Source organism: Thunnus maccoyii, chromosome 23 (genome assembly GCF_910596095.1).
Source record: "Thunnus maccoyii chromosome 23, fThuMac1.1, whole genome shotgun sequence".
Lineage (NCBI taxonomy): Eukaryota > Metazoa > Chordata > Actinopteri > Scombriformes > Scombridae > Thunnus > Thunnus maccoyii.
This window is the reverse complement of record NC_056555.1, coordinates 7,452,043-7,473,462: the sequence shown is the minus strand read 5'-3', so window position 1 is coordinate 7,473,462 and position 21,420 is coordinate 7,452,043. Positions and strand designations below refer to the sequence as shown.

Genomic DNA, 21,420 nt, shown 5'->3' with positions numbered 1-21,420 from the left:
AGAAAGTTGCCACAGAGACGGTAATCTACAAACAGGAGGCAGTGATTGATGGAGAAGCCGACCCTTTAGAGTGGTGGAGAATCAACAACTCTTGGTTTCCATTGTTGTCAAACGTAGCATGCAAGTACTTATGCATTTGCACAACAAGCATTTCATCAGAGAGAACGTTTAGCACAGCGGGCCATGTTGCTACGCCTCAAAGGTCTCTTCTGAAGCCAGCAAAAGTGGACATGCTGGTGTATCTGGCCAAGAATTTATAGACAATTAACGCCCTGACAAAATCTAGACTAAACCTATGCCATGCAGGCTTTAAATGGCATTATTTTGTATCTTTGCATAGTTTGCAGTGTTATTTGTTTTATATTTGTTATGCATAACAGTATTTCTACTTGAACATAATGTGTTGGCCTAAAGCATTTCTCATGTTGTACCTCGCTGCAGACGGACAGTTAGTTTTGACTGATCTTTCAATGTCGATGTTTACAGATCATTTACATTTTCCATTCTGATTGCGAAGGTTTGAGTAGGTTACCAATTTATGGCGATGTAAATTGTTGTTTGAAGTTTCTTTGTTACAGAGAACTATTTTATATTTTTACTCTTTACTAACAGTTTCTCAAGATGCACTAGACCGAAGTCTTATTTTATTTATTATTTTGTGTTTAAATTTTAGTAGAAGAAAAGTTAAGGTAAATGATTGTTGTGAGAAATAAAAACACGATGTTTCACTTAGTTGTCGTGCCACCACACTCTCATTCATGGGCTCTCAGTATGTTCACTCGGGGGAGGCAGAGTCATGTGCGACACCTAATGGTTAAATTCAGCATTACCGGATCGGTCCAGTATTTGGATTAATATCAAACCAGTTTGAAAATTTCTACATCAGCTGTCTGGCGATATTCTATTTTTTTCCTAGCAAACAAAATAAAACAGAAAGACCAAAACCAAAAATGGATGTATTCGACTAACCAGTATTATCTGTGTAGCCAAAGCCAGGTGTAGCTTATTTCGCTGTGACATAGAGCTCCATCGTTGTCCAGAATCTACTAAAAGCACATCAGTGAACAACACTGTTGCACTATATGTGTCAAGTTCCTTCATTATGATGAACATATGCTGTAGTTTATTTGTGGTAAATCCCTCATACACTGTCCTGCTACTGTAAATATTATTCAAACTACTTTTTGAGTAACATTTGCTAAAAACTACAGTGTCCAGCTGTTTATGTAGCCTTTTTAAAATATATATATATATGTATAGATATTAGTGACCTGTTTTGGATTAAGTCTGCAGCAGACCAGGCAGGGAAGTCAGAGAGTATTGAGAGACCGACTAATCTAATTTTAGAATTTTTCATTATACTAGCTAAGTACGCTAGCTAACGTTGTCTGAAATCACTCCCTTGTTCACTCCTTCCCTACTCCCTATGTAATAGAGGCTGAATACTTTACTCAGCAGTGAGCATTAGCTACATTAGCTGTAAGTTAGCTAGCGATGGAGCGTGTCTGTGGCATGTGGTAGGTTCAGCTTCGGACTGAACTCAGAACTCACAAAAGACTTCTTTCTGTTATTTCCCTCCAGTCTCTCTCCTTTTTCCTCTCCTATCTGTATGTTTATGAAGCACATTCCTACATTTTTTGCTCAAGTTAAAACATTTTCAACTCGCATGGACACATATTCATAGAAAAGTAGTGTAGGTTATGTACCATGGACACTATATAGTGGATAAATTTACACACAGAATTTGGACACTAAAATAAAATGGTGGGCAGTAAATATAGTGTACTGTATAGTAAAGAGGGAGTGATTTTGAACAAAGCCTATGAAGAAGAAGGTAGCATAACCATGCAAACGGTTAACATCATTGTGTTCTCTAAATGAGCCTGTGGCTAGTTAGCAACAATTTGTTTCAGTTGAGGTGACTCTTCTTCTTGGCAATGTCTGTTATGTTCTACCCTTGGCTAGTCTTTTCCATTATCCTACTCTATTCTTTCAGTCTATACCTACTGTCTAATTTGGTAATGTAGCAGACATCAGAGTCATAACAAATACAATAGCTGACACCAGAATATTATTTGGTATTAAAATAAAAAAGAAAGAACGCTGCCACAAAATAGTATTGTTGAGAGGCATTCTGAAAAAATACAGTAAATCACTAACTGAGCTGGAGGTTTGCAAGGTAAGAGATGTATCTACTAAAGGTACGATAACTGTGTCCTGGTACACTACAGTTTGAAACAAATCTACCACATCAGATAGTTTTACTTTGTCTAATAACGTGACAAATCAATCTACAAGCTGTTTTAGGAAGCTCACTTTTTCTTAGTTTAGTCAATTATTCAGTGGACCTCTGAACATAACCACGTCAGATGTGGTTGCTGGGATAAAAACATGACATGAAAACATGTAAAGATTGGAAAAAGGGGAGAGACGCAACGATGACATAGTGTGCTCTCAGACAACATGAGTAACAGAGAAGGAGAAGACTTTGACCTTGGCCATGACCTGAACAAACTGTAATGAGTTCTGAACTTCTGCCTCAGCTTAGTATTGTTGTGGTTTTCAGAGTGCTGAGAGCTGGTAAACAGGATATTGAGTCCCAGATGGGTTTGGCTCACATCATGAAAGTACTGTAGACCCACAGCTTTGCACAAACCATCAGCCATCGAAATGAAATGGAAGGGATGGGTGGAAGAGAGGAGAGAGGGAAAGAAAGATGTTTCTGCTGTCCAAAATGTGTGTTGGTGTGTTTGTTTGGAGGCTTTCAGAGGCTAGAGTCATCCTGCGTGACGGGCACATGTTTATAAGCCACTGGGCCACACATGGAGCAACACTAAGACGCCGCTGAAGAGATAAAACGGCCACGCAGGGGGAAAAAACCTGGACACAGACCAGCGGATCTCCGTTTTCTCTCCCCCCTTCTTCCTCCTCCTTTTCTCTCTCTGCATGAAACAGGATCACAGTCAACTGAAGGAGGACTTTTGAATGAGGGGGAGGATGACATAAAACTACCAGCACAGGGCCTTCCCAACAGAGGAGGATTCTGGGACAGCAATTGACAGAATGAAATATAGACCCTCAAAACCATGCTAGTCTATTAAAACATAAAGGTTTAATTTCTGGAGACAGGGCAGCCCTGTACTCTACATTAACTTACACTTTCCTGCTGATCACAGCTGCAACACAAAAGATTTAACTGCTGTTAGAGCAGTCTGAAGTAATTTAATTTCTTTTTTCATTATTTTACCGCTTGTGGGAAAGCTAAATGAACATTTCTTTGTAGGGGAGATAGTTGCTGAAAATGTTCACTGGATCATTTAAGAGGTTAAAGGAATATTCAGTATTCTATAACCTTCTTTTGGTAGTTTTAGCTCCCATTCCTATTAGTCAGAATAATATTTTACACACCAATGTCATTTCTGTAACCTGGAGAGGTGAGAACATCCTTGTGTCCTTTATGTAGCGAGGCGAAAACTAAGGGCATGGATGCTTGATAGGTGTGTAGCGTGTCTGACTTTCATGTGGGAGACTGTACAGTAGGTGAGGTCCTGTCACACACTTCTAATTATGTTTTTTTTTTTTTAAATTAACCTTAACCTCAATCTTTTCCTGACATTAACCACACATAGCTGCCATGAGCAGATATCATAGAAAGAAAGACATTCAAAATCAGGCATTTTGCAAAATCATCCAATACAGTCTCATTGCTCTTGTCAAGCAAAAGGGTCTCAAACAATATGAGCGATCAGAATTTTGGACATGTTTTAAACTAAGCACCAGATATTTGAAAGTGACAACAAAAGACGACACAATCTTTTATCTGTCGCTACTATTGCCATTTGCATTTTAAAACTGCATGCTTGCACAACATGATTATCACCATGCATGGTACACGAACTGTGAATCGAATTAATATAGAGGGAAAATTACAATATGAGCTACTACTTTAATTTTCAGATCTGCTGCTATAATTTTATTAATGCTGGCTGCTCATGATGGATCCTGATTATCATCTTCTGCTGATAGGCCTGCACAAAACCCAACAAATAACGAAAAATCTGTCTGTACACTCGGCCACACATTATTATTTATATGTTATATATTTCTGCAACTGCAATATTCAGTAAAGTATTTGCAACATGATCATTTTGTCAGTATTTCACAGTGTAATTCTACCACTAGGTGATGGGATTTGAAACAGCAACCTCCAGGTCACAGTGTGTTTACAGCAATGTAGTGAGAGAAAGTCAAAGGTGGCAGCTACAGTTTATCTCATATTTGGCTGGAAAAAAAAAGCCCACAGCAGCAAAATATGAAAAGTAGTGAAAGGAGCAGTCAAAATAGGGCCCTGCCAAAAAACTGTCAGCAGGCAAAAATCTAATCATAAGAAGAAGCTTTTTAATAATATAATATATTTTGATATATTCCATTTTTGTGTCCCTTCATGGTGTTGTATAGCTTGTTAATTTGGTTCAGATTCAGATTTTATAGACTTGAGACCACTGTCATATGGTGTGGCGCGCCAACAAAATATGTAATATAATAAGAAAACGATGGCACCCATCAAGAAATACGTGCAACAGAAATTGCAGAGGTAGAACATTCACCTAAAAGGCATCTCATTTACAAAATTCAACAAAATCATTTTAAACATAGATGAATAGTTTAAATAATACTTTTGTCAGATTCCTTTTCCTGTTAGTCTTGCATTCTTACACGCAAGCAAAATGTGATACTATTGTCTCTACAAAGGTTGCAGACCCTCTGAGCCTATTCAGGCCTTTAAATCTAACAGTGGACTCAGGAAATCTGGTGTCAGCTTGTCTGTAATTTAAACTCCTGTTAAAATCTGCAATAACTGATTTTTAGGTCACTTGGGGGCAGCAGAAACAAGCTGTGAACACAACACTGACATGTTATCATTTAATTGATATAGAGATCTTTAATTTGATATAGAGAACTTGTTAGCAAACATTTGCTTATTTTACACATACAGCAGATGCAGAGCTACATTGAGTATCTGGCTCTTAAGCTGCTAAAAGGTACATTATGCTCACCAGCTAGTCACTAACTTTGTCTGTCTGCTGTTTAGCACGGGGCAGGTAGCCTGTGTTTTTTTTTTTTAGAAATTTTTTGTTGAAAACAGCTGCCTGCTGTGGCCAAAAACAGTGCTATGAGAACAGTAGTGAACCAAACCAGTAAAGTTACTGGCCTTAAAACCAAAACAATGAGCTGAAAGACACTAAAAAGCTCTGAACAGCTGAGGGAAACTGCAGTGTCGGGTGATAAATCATTGTGGGTTCATTACTGTGAGCACCAACTTTCACATACTGTACATATTGTCATGGGATCCATTGTTCATATTAAAAAATATGAATAATATACATATACATACATAGGCAGCTTGCTTTGCCACTTCTGTATGACCTGATCATTCAACCTTCAACCTGATCATTTGAAGGTCAGCGGCAGCCAGCTAAGGCAAACCAAAGTCATCTATCTTGTTTAATCTGCAAAATTCATGGTAACACTTATACATAACAGGAGACTTACAAGTGAAGTTAATAGTTGTACATTATGAGTTTAGTTTCTCTACTTTCCAGCAGCTTGTCCCCAGAAGCCAATAATTCTCTTTTTAACTGCAGCACAGTGGGAATCTTCCCAGTTTCCCCTTATACCATATTATTACAGTCTGTCATCTTAACTTTTAGGATATAGCTATGGGCATTTCAAGTGTAGCTTTTCCAGTTCATTAATTTTCGTGACTTATCTATCCAAAAGTAATAAACTAATATCTAGAAGTAAATCACATTTCTACATTTACTAATAAGGGCAAACATAGTTCTGTTATTGTACTTTTCTGAAGTGTTCCTAACTGTCCTGAACTTTTCAAAGCACTCAGCAAAAATAGAAATTCTCAGAAAAAGTCCCCAGGCACCCACAAAAACAGACTAATTCAAAGACCCCCCATTGTTGCTGTGTTGCATATCACCACTGTTCAGAGGCTGCACAATAAGTCGGCCTGGTTGGCGAGGAGCAGCGGTCCATGAAACCTGGGTGTCATTTCTTGGATCAATGGCGAGGCAGCATGAGGACGAGGTCACGTGACCCACCGAAAAAAGGTGACATTGGCTGATCTGCTGGCGCTGGCCAGACACTCCGCACCAGGTCGCCCAGCTGGAGGGGGACCAGTCTGACCTGAGGCGGTCGGCCCAGAGCTTTAAACCTGATCATTCATGGTGGAGGAGCTGCTGCTAATGCTTCCAGCTAACTGGGGACTGCCAGTTCTGTAAGAGGAAAGCAGCTACTGACTGTTGGAAGTTGCCAGATGACGTCATTGTGATTTGTTGCATCCCTCTGCTCTATGCTGAGAGACAGGAGTACATTAATTATATATATATGGTTTTTTTTTTTTGATTAGACAAGCAAATTGTGCACATTTATTTATGTCAGCATGGACTATTTTAGGAGTTGAAGCATTAACGTTGTTCCCTGTGGTTTAAAAAAAAAACAACTAGATTTGTTGCTAGAGCTATTGTTACCAAGGAGCCTGTAGAGTAGAGATACAATTATTAAGTTGGCTGCAGTGATTGGAGTTTTAATTGTTTAACAAACAATAGTTTAATGCAGAGCTGCATTGTAGGCAAGCAACCACAGTTTTTTTCTGGGTATGTGATGTTAGACTAAATGTCAGGGAAAAGCTAAGAGCTAAAGGAGGAAACTGATGTTATAATGTGCTCTGAGAAACAGAACAGAAATTACAGCCGCATGTGCATTATCTGCTGCCCTTCTAACATTAATAAATGAATGAGCATTACTGGCATTTTCATTTATATTCTTTTCCATTTAAGTTCAAACACTGATTTTGTCCATCAGAGCACTCCACATTTTAAAAATAAGCTACAATCTACACACTTTTTGGTATGTAATTTCCAGGCTACATCTGGTCCATCTACAGTGTATTCCTGGTGTTTTTCATCTGTTTTTTTTCTTCAGTATTGTGAAGTGGAGTTGGAAGTGTCTGGATCAGCCTGCTGCCTCACTGTGTCACTGCATTTCATCATCAGAGGACTCACTCGATTATTTGCTTCAGGTGAGCTGACAAGACTCAGTGCAGGAGGTCCAATCAGTAAATCGCTATTTAAATTAGCTGATTTCCACACAGATATACTGGCAACATTTATACTGGTGATAATCCTGCCACACTTACCCAAACACATAATATAAGCTACGTGAAAATATTATTGTATTTCTATTAGCTCTGGACACTGCTGAGTTTCCACAGAGATAAAAAGGTCATGCAGCAGGAGTAAACATGTCCAGATTCCCAATAAATAACTTGTTGTCTTATTGTTAGTGACTGACTGCATACTTTTAACACAGTGTGATCTCCCTCTGCTCAGCCTGGTTGCAATGCTTCATCAAAGGACCTGACACTTGGGAAAACTCCTCTTATCAACGGCAACGCTTGTAGTCACCTCAGATCAGCTTGTATGCAGGAGCTTCATTTTAAGTACCAAATACAGCTGCAGGAAGAATTTCACAACTTTGCACATGCTGGAATAAAGTAAAATTAAATGAAAAACAGTCTCTTACTTGTTTATAGATCATGCAAGTTTTCTAAACATAAGCTTCCAGTGGAAACAAGTTCAAATGAAGCGTCACTGCACTGTAAGCACGTCAGAAAATGGCACTGCAAGAAAACAATTGCAATGCAAATCAGCCTACAGTGAAAGCAAGGAAAACAGTCTCAGGTGTTTTCCTCACCTCCTGTGAGAAAAGTCAGATTTTCGGGAATAAATTACAGATAAACGGCAGGCATAAATGAATATTTTTGTATGTTTCTTCCCTCTGTAGGAGAAGAGCGGATGACTGACAGTTAACCCATGCCTATGCTCGTTATTGCGGTAATTGTTTCAGTCTTGATTACATATTGATGCGGCGCTGATGGTCAACAAATAGCCACTTGCAGTGGTTGAGTGGTTTTCTGCACCTGATTGTGTGCGCCCTCACCGGCGGGGAAACTCTCAACAGCCTCCGAAAGAGGGCAGAAAAAGACTGTCGGGGATGTTTGAATGGCTCTTACCTGTAATTGTCCCACTCCCTTCCCGCACCTTAACGCCCTTTTAAACCATCGGTGGGGCCGCTGCTACAATCCAGTAGTGTGTTTGTGATGTGGAGACATTTGCGTCCTGGATTGGCAAAAAAAATGTGAGTGGTGGCTTTCCGGATGAAATCAAACAGCCTTATGAGAATCAGACACGATTATTCGTCTTTTAACGCGTCAGCTTTGGCATCTCATCCGCCGCACAGCCGACACACTTCTGGATCCAAACCTCCTCTGTCCTTTTATTCCGATAGTCCAGAACCGAACAGCAGCCTGTAAGAATCGGGCGGATAATATGGTGTAAATGCGTCCTGATGGTGCGTCTCTCGTGGCTGACAGTCCCTCAGAGGATCAGACCACACACTTCAAATGATTATATTGGTTTCTCAAAGTGAGAATGATCCCGATCAATCACTTCTGCCTCCGGTCTCTGCTCCGCCGCGTCTCCTCTCACAGTATGACAGCTCGGCTCTGTGCGCACTAACTTTTATGGAGACTCCGAGAGCGCAAAGCGCACCGCAGCTGCTGCTCGGCTGGTAACGCGTTACAGTAATCGGATTACTGTAATGGATTTGTGTCATATTCAGATTACTCTTCAGATTTGATTTGAATGTCACCGTGACCCGTCCGAAAAGAAGCTGAAAGAGAAAGCTGCTTTTGTCATCACCTCCAAATGAATAAAGTGATAATCAATAATAATCTAATTAGCAAGATAAGGACAGGCAGAAAAATAGGTATTTTTATGATATTCTCAAACTAAAAAACTTTTTTAAAAATCACTAATTTTGGGAGTGAAAAGCAAACACTTTAGTGTTGCGTTTGATTCATTGATCTGATCTTGAGACATCAAGAATTCCACTAAAAGCTAGAAATTCACAAAAATGTGATACCTATTTCCATATTCTAACATTTCTCGTGATCTGTAAGCACATTTTCTTCTTTAATGAGGCTGTAATTGGGTGGATGTTCACAGTTAACTAAACTGTGAACATCCACTGCTTGTCCTTTCTCATCAACAGTTGTCCAGTAGTGCCATCATGTGGATATTTTACGTACTTCACTCACTTTCTTCACCCAGAAGAGACAAGAAATACTGGACAAAAAGGTGATTAGTGTTCACACTAAGAATATACAGTTTGATCAAAAATGTTTATTCCATGGTGAAAACATTCCTGTCACACACGGACACACCCAACTTCTTTTTACAAACAGCAAAATTCCATATAATGCATGTGAGGAGACAAAAAATAAAATAAAATCATAAAAGTGACTTAAGCACAAAGTGATTGGCTTGCTTTTGCAGTTCATTCAGAAATAAAAAGGGAACACTTAAAAAGTCCTTTTAGCTCTGTCCCTCAGGAAAATCAAAACAACTGATGCTGTTTTTTTGTTTTTTTGTCTTTTTTTTAAACTACAGGAAAGTATCCTAAGGCAATCTTTAGAGATATCAGATTTCATGTCTCTCTGTTTGGGATTGACGTGAGTTGTCCGGGTTCAATAATGATTGTTCAAGCTGCTTCTGAAAGGCATCAGCGGCTGTAGTAGTAGTAGTAGTAGTTCATACACTCGCTTTCCCAGAGTTCCTCAGCATTCCTCTTTGATGTAGATTTGTTCGTCTGTGTCGGACTCCAGGTGCTCCAGCCGGTCCGTCTGCCCATTCATTATCTCGTCAGGGGTTTTCATGAACCTGCAGTGAACACGACATAGACAACGGAATATGTTATAGAAAATCTTGTTTTTATCAAGATTCAACTGTAAACTCTTCTGCGGCTGCTAGAAATATTACATCTGAATGTGGTATTGTGTTGTCGACGTTTGGCCAGTAACCCACGGCAAGAGTTGATCCAAAAATCTGAAATATATCATGAATGGCTTCACTGATTCTTTAAAAAATGATAATTGATTATGAGTTGATATACCTGAATAGAAGTCTTTGCCCAGGCTCTTTCCTGATAATGTTCAGTTTGTAGTAGTGTCTCAGTGCTCGTGACATCTTCTCGTACGTCATATTGGTCCTGTTCTGTAAGAGGTACAAAAACAAAAGTGTCATTAATGTGATAATACTGATCTGCAAAAAACAAAACAAAAAACAATTTCAACATCCTACAATGCTCTTTGTCATTTAAAGCTGCATTCATTGTTTTTTGCCACTTGGGGGCAGAATAACTCCACAACATCTGACATATTTATTTATATCAAATATCTATCAGCTTATAAATTTGTCATGACGAACGTGTCAGCAAACAGTTGCTTATTTGGACATACAGCGGACAGTCTCTGGGCTGTAAAACCAAAACAGTGAGCTACAAGAGACTAAAAAGCTACAGTATGTAGAGCTGAGAATCATCACAGAGAATCATCTGAACTCACAGATGAATCTGAGTTCGTCACCTTTCATATCACATAGTGATTCTATCATAGTAACAAGCACCTTCAATGTTTTGTCTGTAAACAGAAATAACACAAAATGATACGTGTAAATCAGAAGTAAAGCTGGTCATACAACCAAAACAATGAACTCAAACAGGAACTCCATATTCAGGTGATACTTCTCTGTGGGTTTGTCACTATGAACAATCTTGTTTACATTGCACATTGTCATTTGGTCTGATTTTAATAGGACAAATATTGATTTATTTTATTTTTTAAATCTTTATTTATTCAAGGAAGTTTCACTAAGAGGAAGCTTTTCTTTTGCAGGAACACCCTGATCATATTTACACACACTCACACCTGGAAGCTGCAAAGTACAACCAAAGTCTGACCTGTCAAACACTGAGCAGCTCCACTGAAGCAGCTGGGGTTAAGGGCCTTGCTCAAGGGCACCTCAGTGGTGGTAATGAGGGAGGGGCAAGTGCTGCTTTTTCACTTTCCCTACCCAGATTCATCTTGCTGGTCTGGGGATTTAACTGACAACCTTCTGGTCACAAGAAGGTCGCTTCTCTAACCACTGCCTGATTAATGCAGCTTTAATGTCTTGTCTGCAAACAGAAATGCCACGAGACAAGATTTGCAATGACTTTTTTCCTGTCAGGATCTGGATCTCCCTGCTCACTGAACCACCTGCAGCCCAATAAAAGACAACAACAGATGAACAACTAGAGCCTGCAGAGTATGTGTGTGTGTGTTTGTGTTTACCTTGTGGTTGCCCCAGAGCCTGGCCAGGCCATTGGGGTCCATGATGCGGAAGACTTTGCTCTCTGGATCCTCCCAGCGGATGTAATTCTCGTACCGGCTGTCTGACAGGAGCTGGTAGACGTAGTCCCACAGCAGCCTGCAGTCTGCAAGGACACAACAGGGAAGCACTGAGTGAGCTTGAACAAGATTGTCGTTTTCTGAAAAACTTCTCGTGGAAGTTTTCTGTCCTTAAAAGCTGCACAAAGTAGCAGTGCACCTTGAGTAAAAATTTTGAGCACCCACAACTGCAAAAATGTCACATTAGTAAACGGCACACATAATTTACGTTTACTAATACCAAAAGGCACAAAATAAATAGATATACAGCTTTAACATTTAACCTCATCAGTCGTACCTGCTATCCGCCCAATGGGCATTTGCTGTTCCTCTGGAGGTGACACAGGCATGATAACATGGTTCCTGTAGAGTGCCTCCTCCTGCTGCTGCAGTAGATGCTGCTGCTGCTGGGCCAGTGGTATCTGATGGTGGTGGCCGTGGACTTTCCCATCACGTCCATTCTCAAGTGTGGCCTGAGACTGGGGTCCACCGCGGCTGTGCCTGAAGTCCATGGCGGCACCCCCGCCGCTCCTGCTCGGGCTGAGAAGCAGAGGGTTCATGATGGCGCTGGGCATGAGCTGGATGACGCGAGGAGGGCCCGCCTCCTGGCCCCCTGGGCTGCCCGGGCAGGGGGCTTCTCGGGGAGTGGCGCAGCGGCCGTTCGGGGCAGCCGGGGACACCGACAGAGGGTACATGTCCTCAGGCAGGTGGTGGTTGCTGTCGGGCAGCTGGGAGAAGGTCTGGAGGTGGTCCTCATTGGTGGGACGGGGATGGTTTGGCTCTGGAGGGGATCGTCGAGGTGTTGGGTGGTGGGGGGAGCGGGAGCGGTGCCGCAATTCAATGGTTGGTGGATGCTGGGGGAGTGGCTCTGTACCACGTGGTCCCCGCCGTACCGTTTCTAAAGTCACAAAAGATACGATATGTGATTAATACCTACAACTTATATCAAAACAGAGCTATTAACATTAATCTGCAACAAATTTTGTTTAAGTTATTTTCCAGCAAAAATACCAAACATATGAAGCATCCAAGAAGTGCTGTAGTCTTGCATCATATGAAACAGAATATCTTTAGGTTTCAAACTGTCTGTTTGTCAGACAAAAAAAAAAATTTAAGGACGTCATCCTTGGCTCTCGGAAATTGTGATGGACATTTTTATTTTCAGACCTATTATAGACTCAACAATTAGTTTAATTTATAAAATTATCAGATTAATTGATAATGGAAATAATTGCTAGTTGCAGCCAGTTAAAATAATTATTCCTTTGACTAACTTGAATGGAGTACAGATTATCATTGTGTCTGTGAATCCGAGTGGTTAGCACAAAATTCCCTCATTAGTCTGAAGGCAGCTTTGCGGTAATGTTGGCAAAGTTTCTGGGTGTACACCATTTCCTGTGTTTACCATGCAGGTGTGCCAACAGTAAACAGATAATGGCTTTCAAGGTGATACTGGCAGCCTCTGAGCAGAAAATGACATGAAGGGCATAGGAAGCCCAGTGAGAAACGATCAACTGTGACAAAAATGGCCCTTGATCTGAATAAACACTTCTCTGACCAAGTATTAATACAAATTAAATATTATAAGCTTGACAAAGTTAGTGCATACTTATTTTCAGGGTTATGGTATTGGCTATCATTATGTTTAAGGATTCTCATATCGCTTTGTACATCCCCTGTTCATGTAGCCATAGTACCTCAGGGTGAAGTTAGCCTATCTTTTCCTACAGCCTGCCATTCAAAGTAGCACAACAGCCAATAAAATACATAAATCTTTCAGAAAATATGAGTAATAAAGCCAGAAATTAAGATGTGTATTATAGCTTTTATTATGTTTCAATCATTTCACTATTTTCGAACCAGTGCTGTGATTTGTCCTTACTACCACTATGTTGATTGTTACTGTATGTTTCCTGGCTTCACACTGAAAAGTCCACTAGGTGTCACTAATCTCCTACAGTTGAGTAATGAGCATGTTTATTAGATTATTTGTGTTGAGTTTTAGTAAAAAATCTCTGGTTTGGCTTGGAGGTAGTGGTATCAACCTTGTGGTACATTGACAAAAATAACTTATGGGGCTTTACCTGAAGTCTTTTGAATTTTGCTCGGTTCCCTTAACTCACAAGTGATGGAAAAAACCTCATGTTTGTTTGTTAAAACACTTCTCCAAAAAGGCACGCAACACCAGGAAGGCAGTAGTAACAAATACCAGCGGACCAATAAGCTACTGGAGCAGTTTGTGTAGTCCTTTACCACAGCTTGTTTAATTAAAACAGCATTTCCTTGTGGAACAAGTTCTATTGTCAACATTTGAGGTCTTGCAAAGTTGCGTCTCAGCCCCGTCTAATTGTTGCTGTGTCACATTTCCTCAGATCAGAGCCAGAAAACTGTCTCAGGTATTTCAGTGAACACTATAATTACTTCCTTGATTACAACAAACACGGATGCCAAGTGAAGAAATCTGTGTTGCTAAAGATAGAAAGAGACTGACTGCTACTCTTCAGCACCATATACACAAAAAGATCAGATAGCAAAAAATATAAACATTTTCATTCAAATCAACATTATTACTTGGATAGTTGGGTCAAAAATAACCTGGCAAGTCTGTCTTTATTTTTGTGAGAAAAATTTTGTTGTTTCATTTCCTGTGGACTTTTACAGGAACTGATCGTCCTATTATCTGGTATTATAATCGAATTTATTGCTAACTAACGTTTGATAACATTACTGTTGTGGATGTATTTTTTAAAACTAAGCTACTTTAATAGCCTTGCTTCTTAGCTCACAAGAGAATCAACTTTTTATAGATTTTTCCACAAGTTCCACAAACTTTCCAAAAGTGGGTCAAAATGATCCATATACATTCACTATGTGCATTTATAGGAACTGTTCATCCGTTAGCTATTTAGCTAAACTAATACTTGCTAGCTTGCTAATTTGATGATTGGTATTATTGATTGTATATACATATTAGATTTAGTTTGACAGTTGTTTGTATATGTATACATGAACACCATACATCTGCACATTCCTTTATGATTTATGTGTTATTCAAAACATTTTCTTTGTTCTTTGCTAAAATGGTCTTACAGATGCTGGACAAGGAAGAGTTTTTATTTATTTATAATATATATTTAATATGAATAAACACTATTGATTCTAACATGGGTCATTTTTGACTCACCAATAGAAGAATGTAGGTTTCCAATGACTTGAGTGTTAAGGAAAATGGCTACAGTGCTTCCTAGATTTAGACAACACCATCTGTCTCCACTTGATGCGGAGACAGATGCCTTGGCTTACTGAAATTTACTCCAATTCCACAGCAACTATGTTTATTTGACTGACCTTCGAGCTTCAGGTGATGCACAGCGCTTTCAGGCAGCGAGTGGAAGGAGTTCCCAGGGAAGTAGGCAGATGGGTAGAACACGTGGGGTTTCCTCTGCTTCAGGATGTGCTGCAGCAGCTCATACAGGACATCCCCTGCAGAGAGGCAAAGGTCAGAGGTTACTATACGTCACTCGGTAGCATTTTACGTCTGCACCAAATGGGAAATTAGCAATGCCATCATGTACAGAATCAGGTTCCCGTACAGAAGATAGGAACTTCTCTCTGCTTTCCAGGCAGCAGTGAGCTTGAGCAATAATGGAACAGTCAAAACAAGACGCTATGTTAGAGTGATGGTTTCAGGACAGGCGGCATGAAACATCAAGGCTTGTTTGGTACTAGAAACATTTCCTAGATATTCACTACCTGGCCTTATGACCCAGCGAGTACAGAATGCCTCTCAGGTGACTGCACCCAATTTCCTCCAAACTTTTTTCACCTCCACAGATAAGATAATCTGTCATTATAAATTAAAAGAACTACCATTTTAACCTGCATTAAATATTCCTTTGTAAAGTTTTGACTTAAAACAGCACGAATACATGTTATAAAAACTAAATATCTACCACATGCCTCACAGCCTATTTGGTGAACAAGTTGAACTAGATGTTGACATAAGTAAATGAGCCATAGCTCTATATGACCCTGGCGTTTTCCTTAGAGTGGTTATACAGTAGTGGTGACATTTGGTACAAAGCCTGAGCAGGAAGTTCACTGAATGATTAACAATGGTTTGTTCAGCTTCAACACCAACAAAAACTGCTCCTCTCCCAACATGAAAAAACATTTACATGGTTAACAAATTATCACAGACACGGTAGATAGGATTTTAACAAAGCCGAGTTACTGCCATCACACATTATCTCAAAGAATTTCTTAAGGGCTTACCATAACAAGGAAATGATTCTCACAAAGGAAGTAATGGTGAACACGCGCGCACAAACAAACACACACACCCCTTTCAGTTCTCACTTTTAGGTCCTGTGGCATTGAGTCGCAGTGCAGGGAAAATTCCTGCTTCCTGATGCAGTCATGTTTGATTTATAGCATGTTGAGTTTAAACTTAGAGCGTCACATTTTGTGTTCACAATGACTTGTTAATCATTAAGAATCACACTCAGTGGGGCAGTGATCTGGAGCTTACATGAAAACACCTTCTTTGGCTGTGCGTTTTTCTCATTAAACGTATTCTGGTAGAAACTTGTCACTGTAATATAGCTTTACAAACTGAGTGGCTGGTTATTTAAAGTGAGGTTAAGAGGATCCTTAGAGAGCCTCCAAAAAAGAAAATATGGCAACCAGCAGGGTATGATGGGAAATGAGCCCTTACTGTACATTCCCCCAAACGAGGAAATAGACAAGCCCAAAAATAAGCTCTGTTCCCTAAAATGACGTTTTCACTGATGTCACTGACAACAGGGCCAAAACAACTACTAATGTTATAATGTGTCAGCTTTATCTCTCAACAGCCCTTTTTTAAGGAAAGCTGTTGAGACACCATTTTGGAGCAGAATGACTCCATCGAACATGAGAGACAACTAAAGGCAACTAATAAAACCTGTGAAGATGAATCACATTTTTCCCCAGACTTTAGTTTGGGTAAACACATTCAGTATTTATTTATGCATGTGCTCGTTCGTTTATTGACAAATAAGTCATTTTCAGTCTTCCATACAGTCCCAACACTTAAAACCTAAATTACCAGAAATTGCTTTCCCAGAATGTGAATGATTGTTTGTCTTATCTTTATATTTCACAATGCCAATACTCATTTCATCCCACTCTGATGACTATCACCTCGAACCACACCACACAGCACTGACTTCGTCACTGTGAAAGTGTAAAATTTCCAGGACTCTACACAGTTACTCATAATCAGGACACAAATCCTGTTTCGTTTTTAAAATAGAAATCAAAACTTTGCTGGGAAAATAGTGTGTTTTCTCTTTTTTTCATGTGCCCGGCCACTGGCGTTGCCGGGGCGACAGTTGAGGTTGGTTTGTACTTCCTGATTAACCGTCTCCTACTTCCTCCCCCAGCCACCTCACTGTAACAGCTGCCTGCCACAGTCTGACTATTGATTTCTTTATTAGGTTTTAGTTTTAGTGTGACAACAATGATTTTAAATCTGTATTTGCAAAGGTTTTAATGTGAATAAGCCTTAAAATAGGTTTAAATCACAACAGGGTTGCAGCTGATAAAGGCTCATGGTGTTTGATCCAAATTAATTCTGTTATAAGATCAAATGTGGTCATGGTTGTGCATTTAGCAAGTATTTCACTCCTCTGTGAAGACCCCAAACTATCCATTTTCAATTTTATTTAGTCCCATCATCCAGTCATTTTGTGAAGACAGGTGTCACTTTTTGCCCTTGGACAATTTGTGCATAGAAACTAAATTTCTAAGATTTTTTTGCAATTAGTCAGAGTGTTTCCATTATCTAAAACTGCTTTTACTTCCTGGTTGGTTAGTATTGTTTTCCAGCCTGAGAATTGCTCCAGTTGGGCTGAAAAATCATCTCATGCAATCAACTAAAGTGAGTCATTTGTTTAACTCTTTGCTTTTCACAGATGTCTCCAGTTTTCCCAGCCTGGAATACACGTCACATACACTACTTTTCAAGAAATGTATGAAGAGGTGGAGAGAAGTGGAGTACCGGAGTGGGGGGAGCGGTAGCGGAAGTCCTCCTTGGTGAGCAGCAGCAGTGCTTTGCCATTCATCTGGAAAGAACCGCTGGTGATGGGCCGCAGGGCAAACTCCTTCTCTGCCCATCGTAGCCACTGGGACACATCCTCTCTGCTCCAGAACACTGGCTGCAAACCTGGAGGTAGAATAAGTTGAAGAAAAGGGGTTTAGTGAAGAGGCAGCAAAATGGAGGTGAAGGGGAAAAGGAAGGATAGAAAAGAAGGATGAGCTCAGTGAAGGAGAAGCAGAAGGACGGGGGCGGGGGTGGGGGTTGGGGGGGCAAGGAAGGAAGAAAGAAGGAAAGGCAGGAAGGAGGGGAGGGAGAAGGGCAGGGAGGGAGGGGAGGTGGGGGGAGAGGAAGGAAGGAGGCAGAGGCAGTAAAAAGGATATTGAGGAAGTGAAGATAAAAGCCAAAAGGAGGGAGTGATTACGGGAACGGCAGCAAAGATAAAGAAAAAAAGATGAAGGAGGAGGCAGAGTCAGAAAGGGAGAGGAGGTTAGAATAAAAGATTAGAAGATGATAGGTTACAGGGAAGAATACAAAATGAATCAAAAGGATAAAGGGGGAGTGGGTGGGGGATATGAGAAAGACGGTCAGCTTGCTATTTTATTTTATCTGTTTTGATCTGTTCTGCTCTTTGCTCTCTAGACATGCACATCAGAAGACGGACAGTTTATTAGTCTGTGTATAAACGGACAAGGACACATGGAGGAAAAGAGAGCAGAGGAAACAGGAATGACAGTATCTTTCTTTTTTTTCCTCCCTCGCTCTCTGAAATGTTTCTTTCACTGCCGTGGGAACATGAGAGTAAAACATCTGCACTGGTGACCAACAAGCATTTGTAGACAAGACTGTGGAAATGAGGGAAAAAAAGCCTCAACAAAAGCTAAATTTTTTCCTGGAGGTTGTGCAGAATAAATTTTTAGTTGTAGAAAAAAAATGTTCAGAGCTGCAGTGCAAGCAGAAATAATCTTATTGGTGTTAAACCTCTGTTGACAGAACTGAGGAGCTACTTTTTCAGTGCACAAGTTCGCTAACAGAAAGACAAAAAGAAACCCCATAAAAATACAAATTGAGTCATCAATCATTTAGTAACTTACTGGTTGACCTACAAAGCAACACAGTTCTACAGCTAATTTGACCCAGTACTTAAGACCATGGTTGATTGTTAAGGCTCATATGTTATAGTGCAGCTCCTTTAACAGCCAAACAGATACGTCAAAGGCCTCAATAAAAACTCTGTTAAAGTCCCATAAAACACACCCAATTTAACCCCAGAAATACAAAGTCAATTGTTTTTTTTGTTGTTGTTTTTTTTTTTTTTTGGTTTTTGTTTAACAAAACAATGCAGTTTGGAAATTTAATATATTATAGCTTGCTAAAATACAGTAAATGTGGAGTTTTGTGTGAGTATTTTCATTTCTGTACCTGGCAATGCTGGTGCACAAGCTAGCTAGCTAAATCACAAAAAAAGAAAACTGGTCAAGATGGATATATAAAAAGCAACACCATTTTACAGTATTAAATGTATTTATGTATTAGAGGGCTAACTAACTAACTTACCTAGAAGAACGTGGCTAACCTTACCTCAGCAGCAACCACCATAGCTAAATGCTTAGGCTAATGTGGAAGCATTTCAAATACTCTACATACACTATACTCTACATACTTAAAGTCTAAACTCAGACTGTAATAAAGTGACTGAATAGAAAACTGCCTCAAGTTAACACAAAGTTAAACAAAAAGTTAAGATCTCATTAGCTAACTTCACTTCTCAAAAGTAGGTCTTTGTGACAATTTTCAAAATACTGGTTTATTAAAAAAATATCAGTCATCCAGCATTCCCTTTTTTGGTTATATTTTGGGTTTTCTAGCTTCACTAAATGACAATATGTCAGCAAGCGGCAAAGCATCTGACACTATGCCCATCTTCTTCAGTCTTTGATTTGAACTGGTATGGTCAGCTAAGCTAAATAGCTAATATACATTACTAATTGTGGCAAAATATTTTTTTTCAGCTAGCAGCAGTGCGCTAGGCTTGATCATATTAGCATCCTACTCTTTTTTCCTTCCTTCCTCATCATTTCATTCACTGAATTTTAGTCAAATTTTATTAAGCCTGATGAACTACTGTACTGTTCTCTGGCTCCATCCTCTGAGGTTTATTTCCACCACTGAGATTATTTCTGAAATGTTCTCAAACTCTGATCTTGATATTGTCTGACACAACAGGATGTATATTTTTAGTATTACACATAAACATTTTTGATGCTTATTTATCCCAGTTAACACAGATACTGCCACCTCATCGAGTCATTTTGCACTCAGTGTATCTCAGTGTTTTGCAGTATGACTCAGGCTCACCTCCTTCTCTTCTTCTATCTCCTTCTCTCTTTCACACGCATACACACATACCAACAGAATTGTGAGAGTGTGTAGCTCTGATCAGAACATCCATGACATCCACATGGAGCATAAATACTCATTTCTTACTTCTCACTTATCACCCGACCTCAAACACTTCCTCTGGGAGTCGGACAGCTGTTATCTTTGGCCGCCAATGTCACTGTCACAAGTAATAGGAACCTTGTGCTCGCTTTCAGGCCTCCCCCCTTCAGCTCCCTCCTGCCCGTCAAACAAAGGAAGTTTTCACAGAGAGCAATCAATATAAAATGAAACCCTGTCTAGATTGTCAGCTTCCCATTTCTTCCCTCCCTTCTAGTCCTCTGTATTCAGATAGTGGCACGAGCGCTGCCGATAAGCTTGAGAAGGCCTAGGTTATCTGAAGCACAGGCAGCTTACAGACTGTCAAACTCTGACCCCCAACTTGTCAACAGACGTCCAAAGAAAGTGTCAGGGAATGGGATACAGGTGTTTCACAACCACAACCACAGCAACTAGCGGTAAGCAGATAAGAAACTACATTTCTTCACAGGCTTTTTAGGCCTTCAAACACGGAGTATAGAAATCATGGCTAGATTACATTATCTCTAGCCTATATTATCTGTAATATACTGTATGTAGATGTAGCTATGAATATACACACAATACGTTTTTAATAGGAATATTAATCCGTTGAGGACATAAGCAGAAAAGGTAAGAAAAAGATAAAATTAACTGCAATCCGAAGTTTTCATATGCAAGATGAACTGGCCACAGGTTGATTCACAACGGGATCAATTTGTGATAGAAAATATCAAACATATGTTCCGTGTCATTCAAACTGCTAAAGATTTCCGCCTTGAGGTTATATTTATTACTGTCTGGAGGCAGAAGAGTGACGATGTCTGTTTTGTAGTTTTTCAGAAATCACATTATGTGTAATTTTAACTGTACTAAATAACAGGAATAGATCAACGATGCGTGAATACTCCTAACTGACTACATCATTGACTTTCTATCAATATTGAATCAAGCTGCCATCTGCGCTGCGTGCACCAGCTGTACGCTCGTCTCTCGTGGCTGACTTGTGAGAGCAGCGAGGCCGGGCAGGCAGCAGTGCAGTCCGGGTCGCGAGGTCATGGCTGCGGTATGCTCTCTCCAGGGCCGGAGAGAGGTGCTGCTCTGCCAAAACCCCTCCAAGATCCGGTCTGCTGGCCTCAGCCATCTGCACAGAGCCCAAAGGAGGAAGCAACAAGGGGAGCAGAAGGGAGGAGGAAGAAGGGGGCCCATACAAACGTGTCCCACAACGCACTTTGGCAGGAAGCAATCCAGCGTGGGCACCGTTTCAGCACAGGAAACTTCCTGCGGTAAGGTTAGAGAGCGACGCCGGGAGGTTTATTAACAGACAGCAGCAACACAGAGGAGAGAAAAGGAAGAGTGGAAACGGAGAGGAAAGAGTGATGAGAGCAGCGGGGGATAGTGTGTGAAGACAGCAGAAAAACATGGGGGCAGATTAGGTAAAATAGCAGGAACAAGAGGACTAAACAAAGACGTAAAAAGAGGAAGGAAAGGCAAACAGGGAAGACAAACAGGAAGGGAAACAGATACTAAGCCAGTACTCAGA

At 40.2% G+C, this 21,420-nt stretch overlaps 2 protein-coding genes across 5 annotated transcripts in view; both read right to left on the bottom strand.

The window, feature by feature from the left end:
* The window catches only part of LOC121890697 (chemokine-like protein TAFA-2), a 74,786-nt gene extending 66,234 nt beyond the window's left edge, over positions 1 to 8,552 (bottom strand). For 2 of the 3 annotated variants that reach the window (XR_006093882.1, XM_042403189.1), the window contains exon 1: positions 8,087 to 8,552. The gene's annotated coding sequence lies outside the window, so the exon portion shown is untranslated. Of the gene's footprint in view, positions 1 to 7,596; positions 7,618 to 8,086 lie in introns of those variants that run through there. The other variant, XM_042403192.1, reaches the window with a different exon arrangement.
* Positions 8,553 to 9,237: 685 nt separating this feature from the next.
* etv6 (ETS variant transcription factor 6) overlaps positions 9,238 to 21,420 on the bottom strand; it is a 28,465-nt gene continuing 16,282 nt past the window's right edge. For both annotated transcript variants that reach the window (XM_042403181.1, XM_042403182.1), the window contains exons 3-8: positions 17,385 to 17,549; positions 14,690 to 14,824; positions 11,640 to 12,239; positions 11,246 to 11,388; positions 10,027 to 10,127; positions 9,238 to 9,794 (exon numbers count right to left, since the gene is read on the bottom strand). In XM_042403181.1, the coding sequence (XP_042259115.1) occupies positions 9,692 to 9,794; positions 10,027 to 10,127; positions 11,246 to 11,388; positions 11,640 to 12,239; positions 14,690 to 14,824; positions 17,385 to 17,549 (1,247 nt within the window). In that variant the 3' untranslated portion in view covers positions 9,238 to 9,691. The remainder of the gene's footprint in view (positions 9,795 to 10,026; positions 10,128 to 11,245; positions 11,389 to 11,639; positions 12,240 to 14,689; positions 14,825 to 17,384; positions 17,550 to 21,420) is intronic.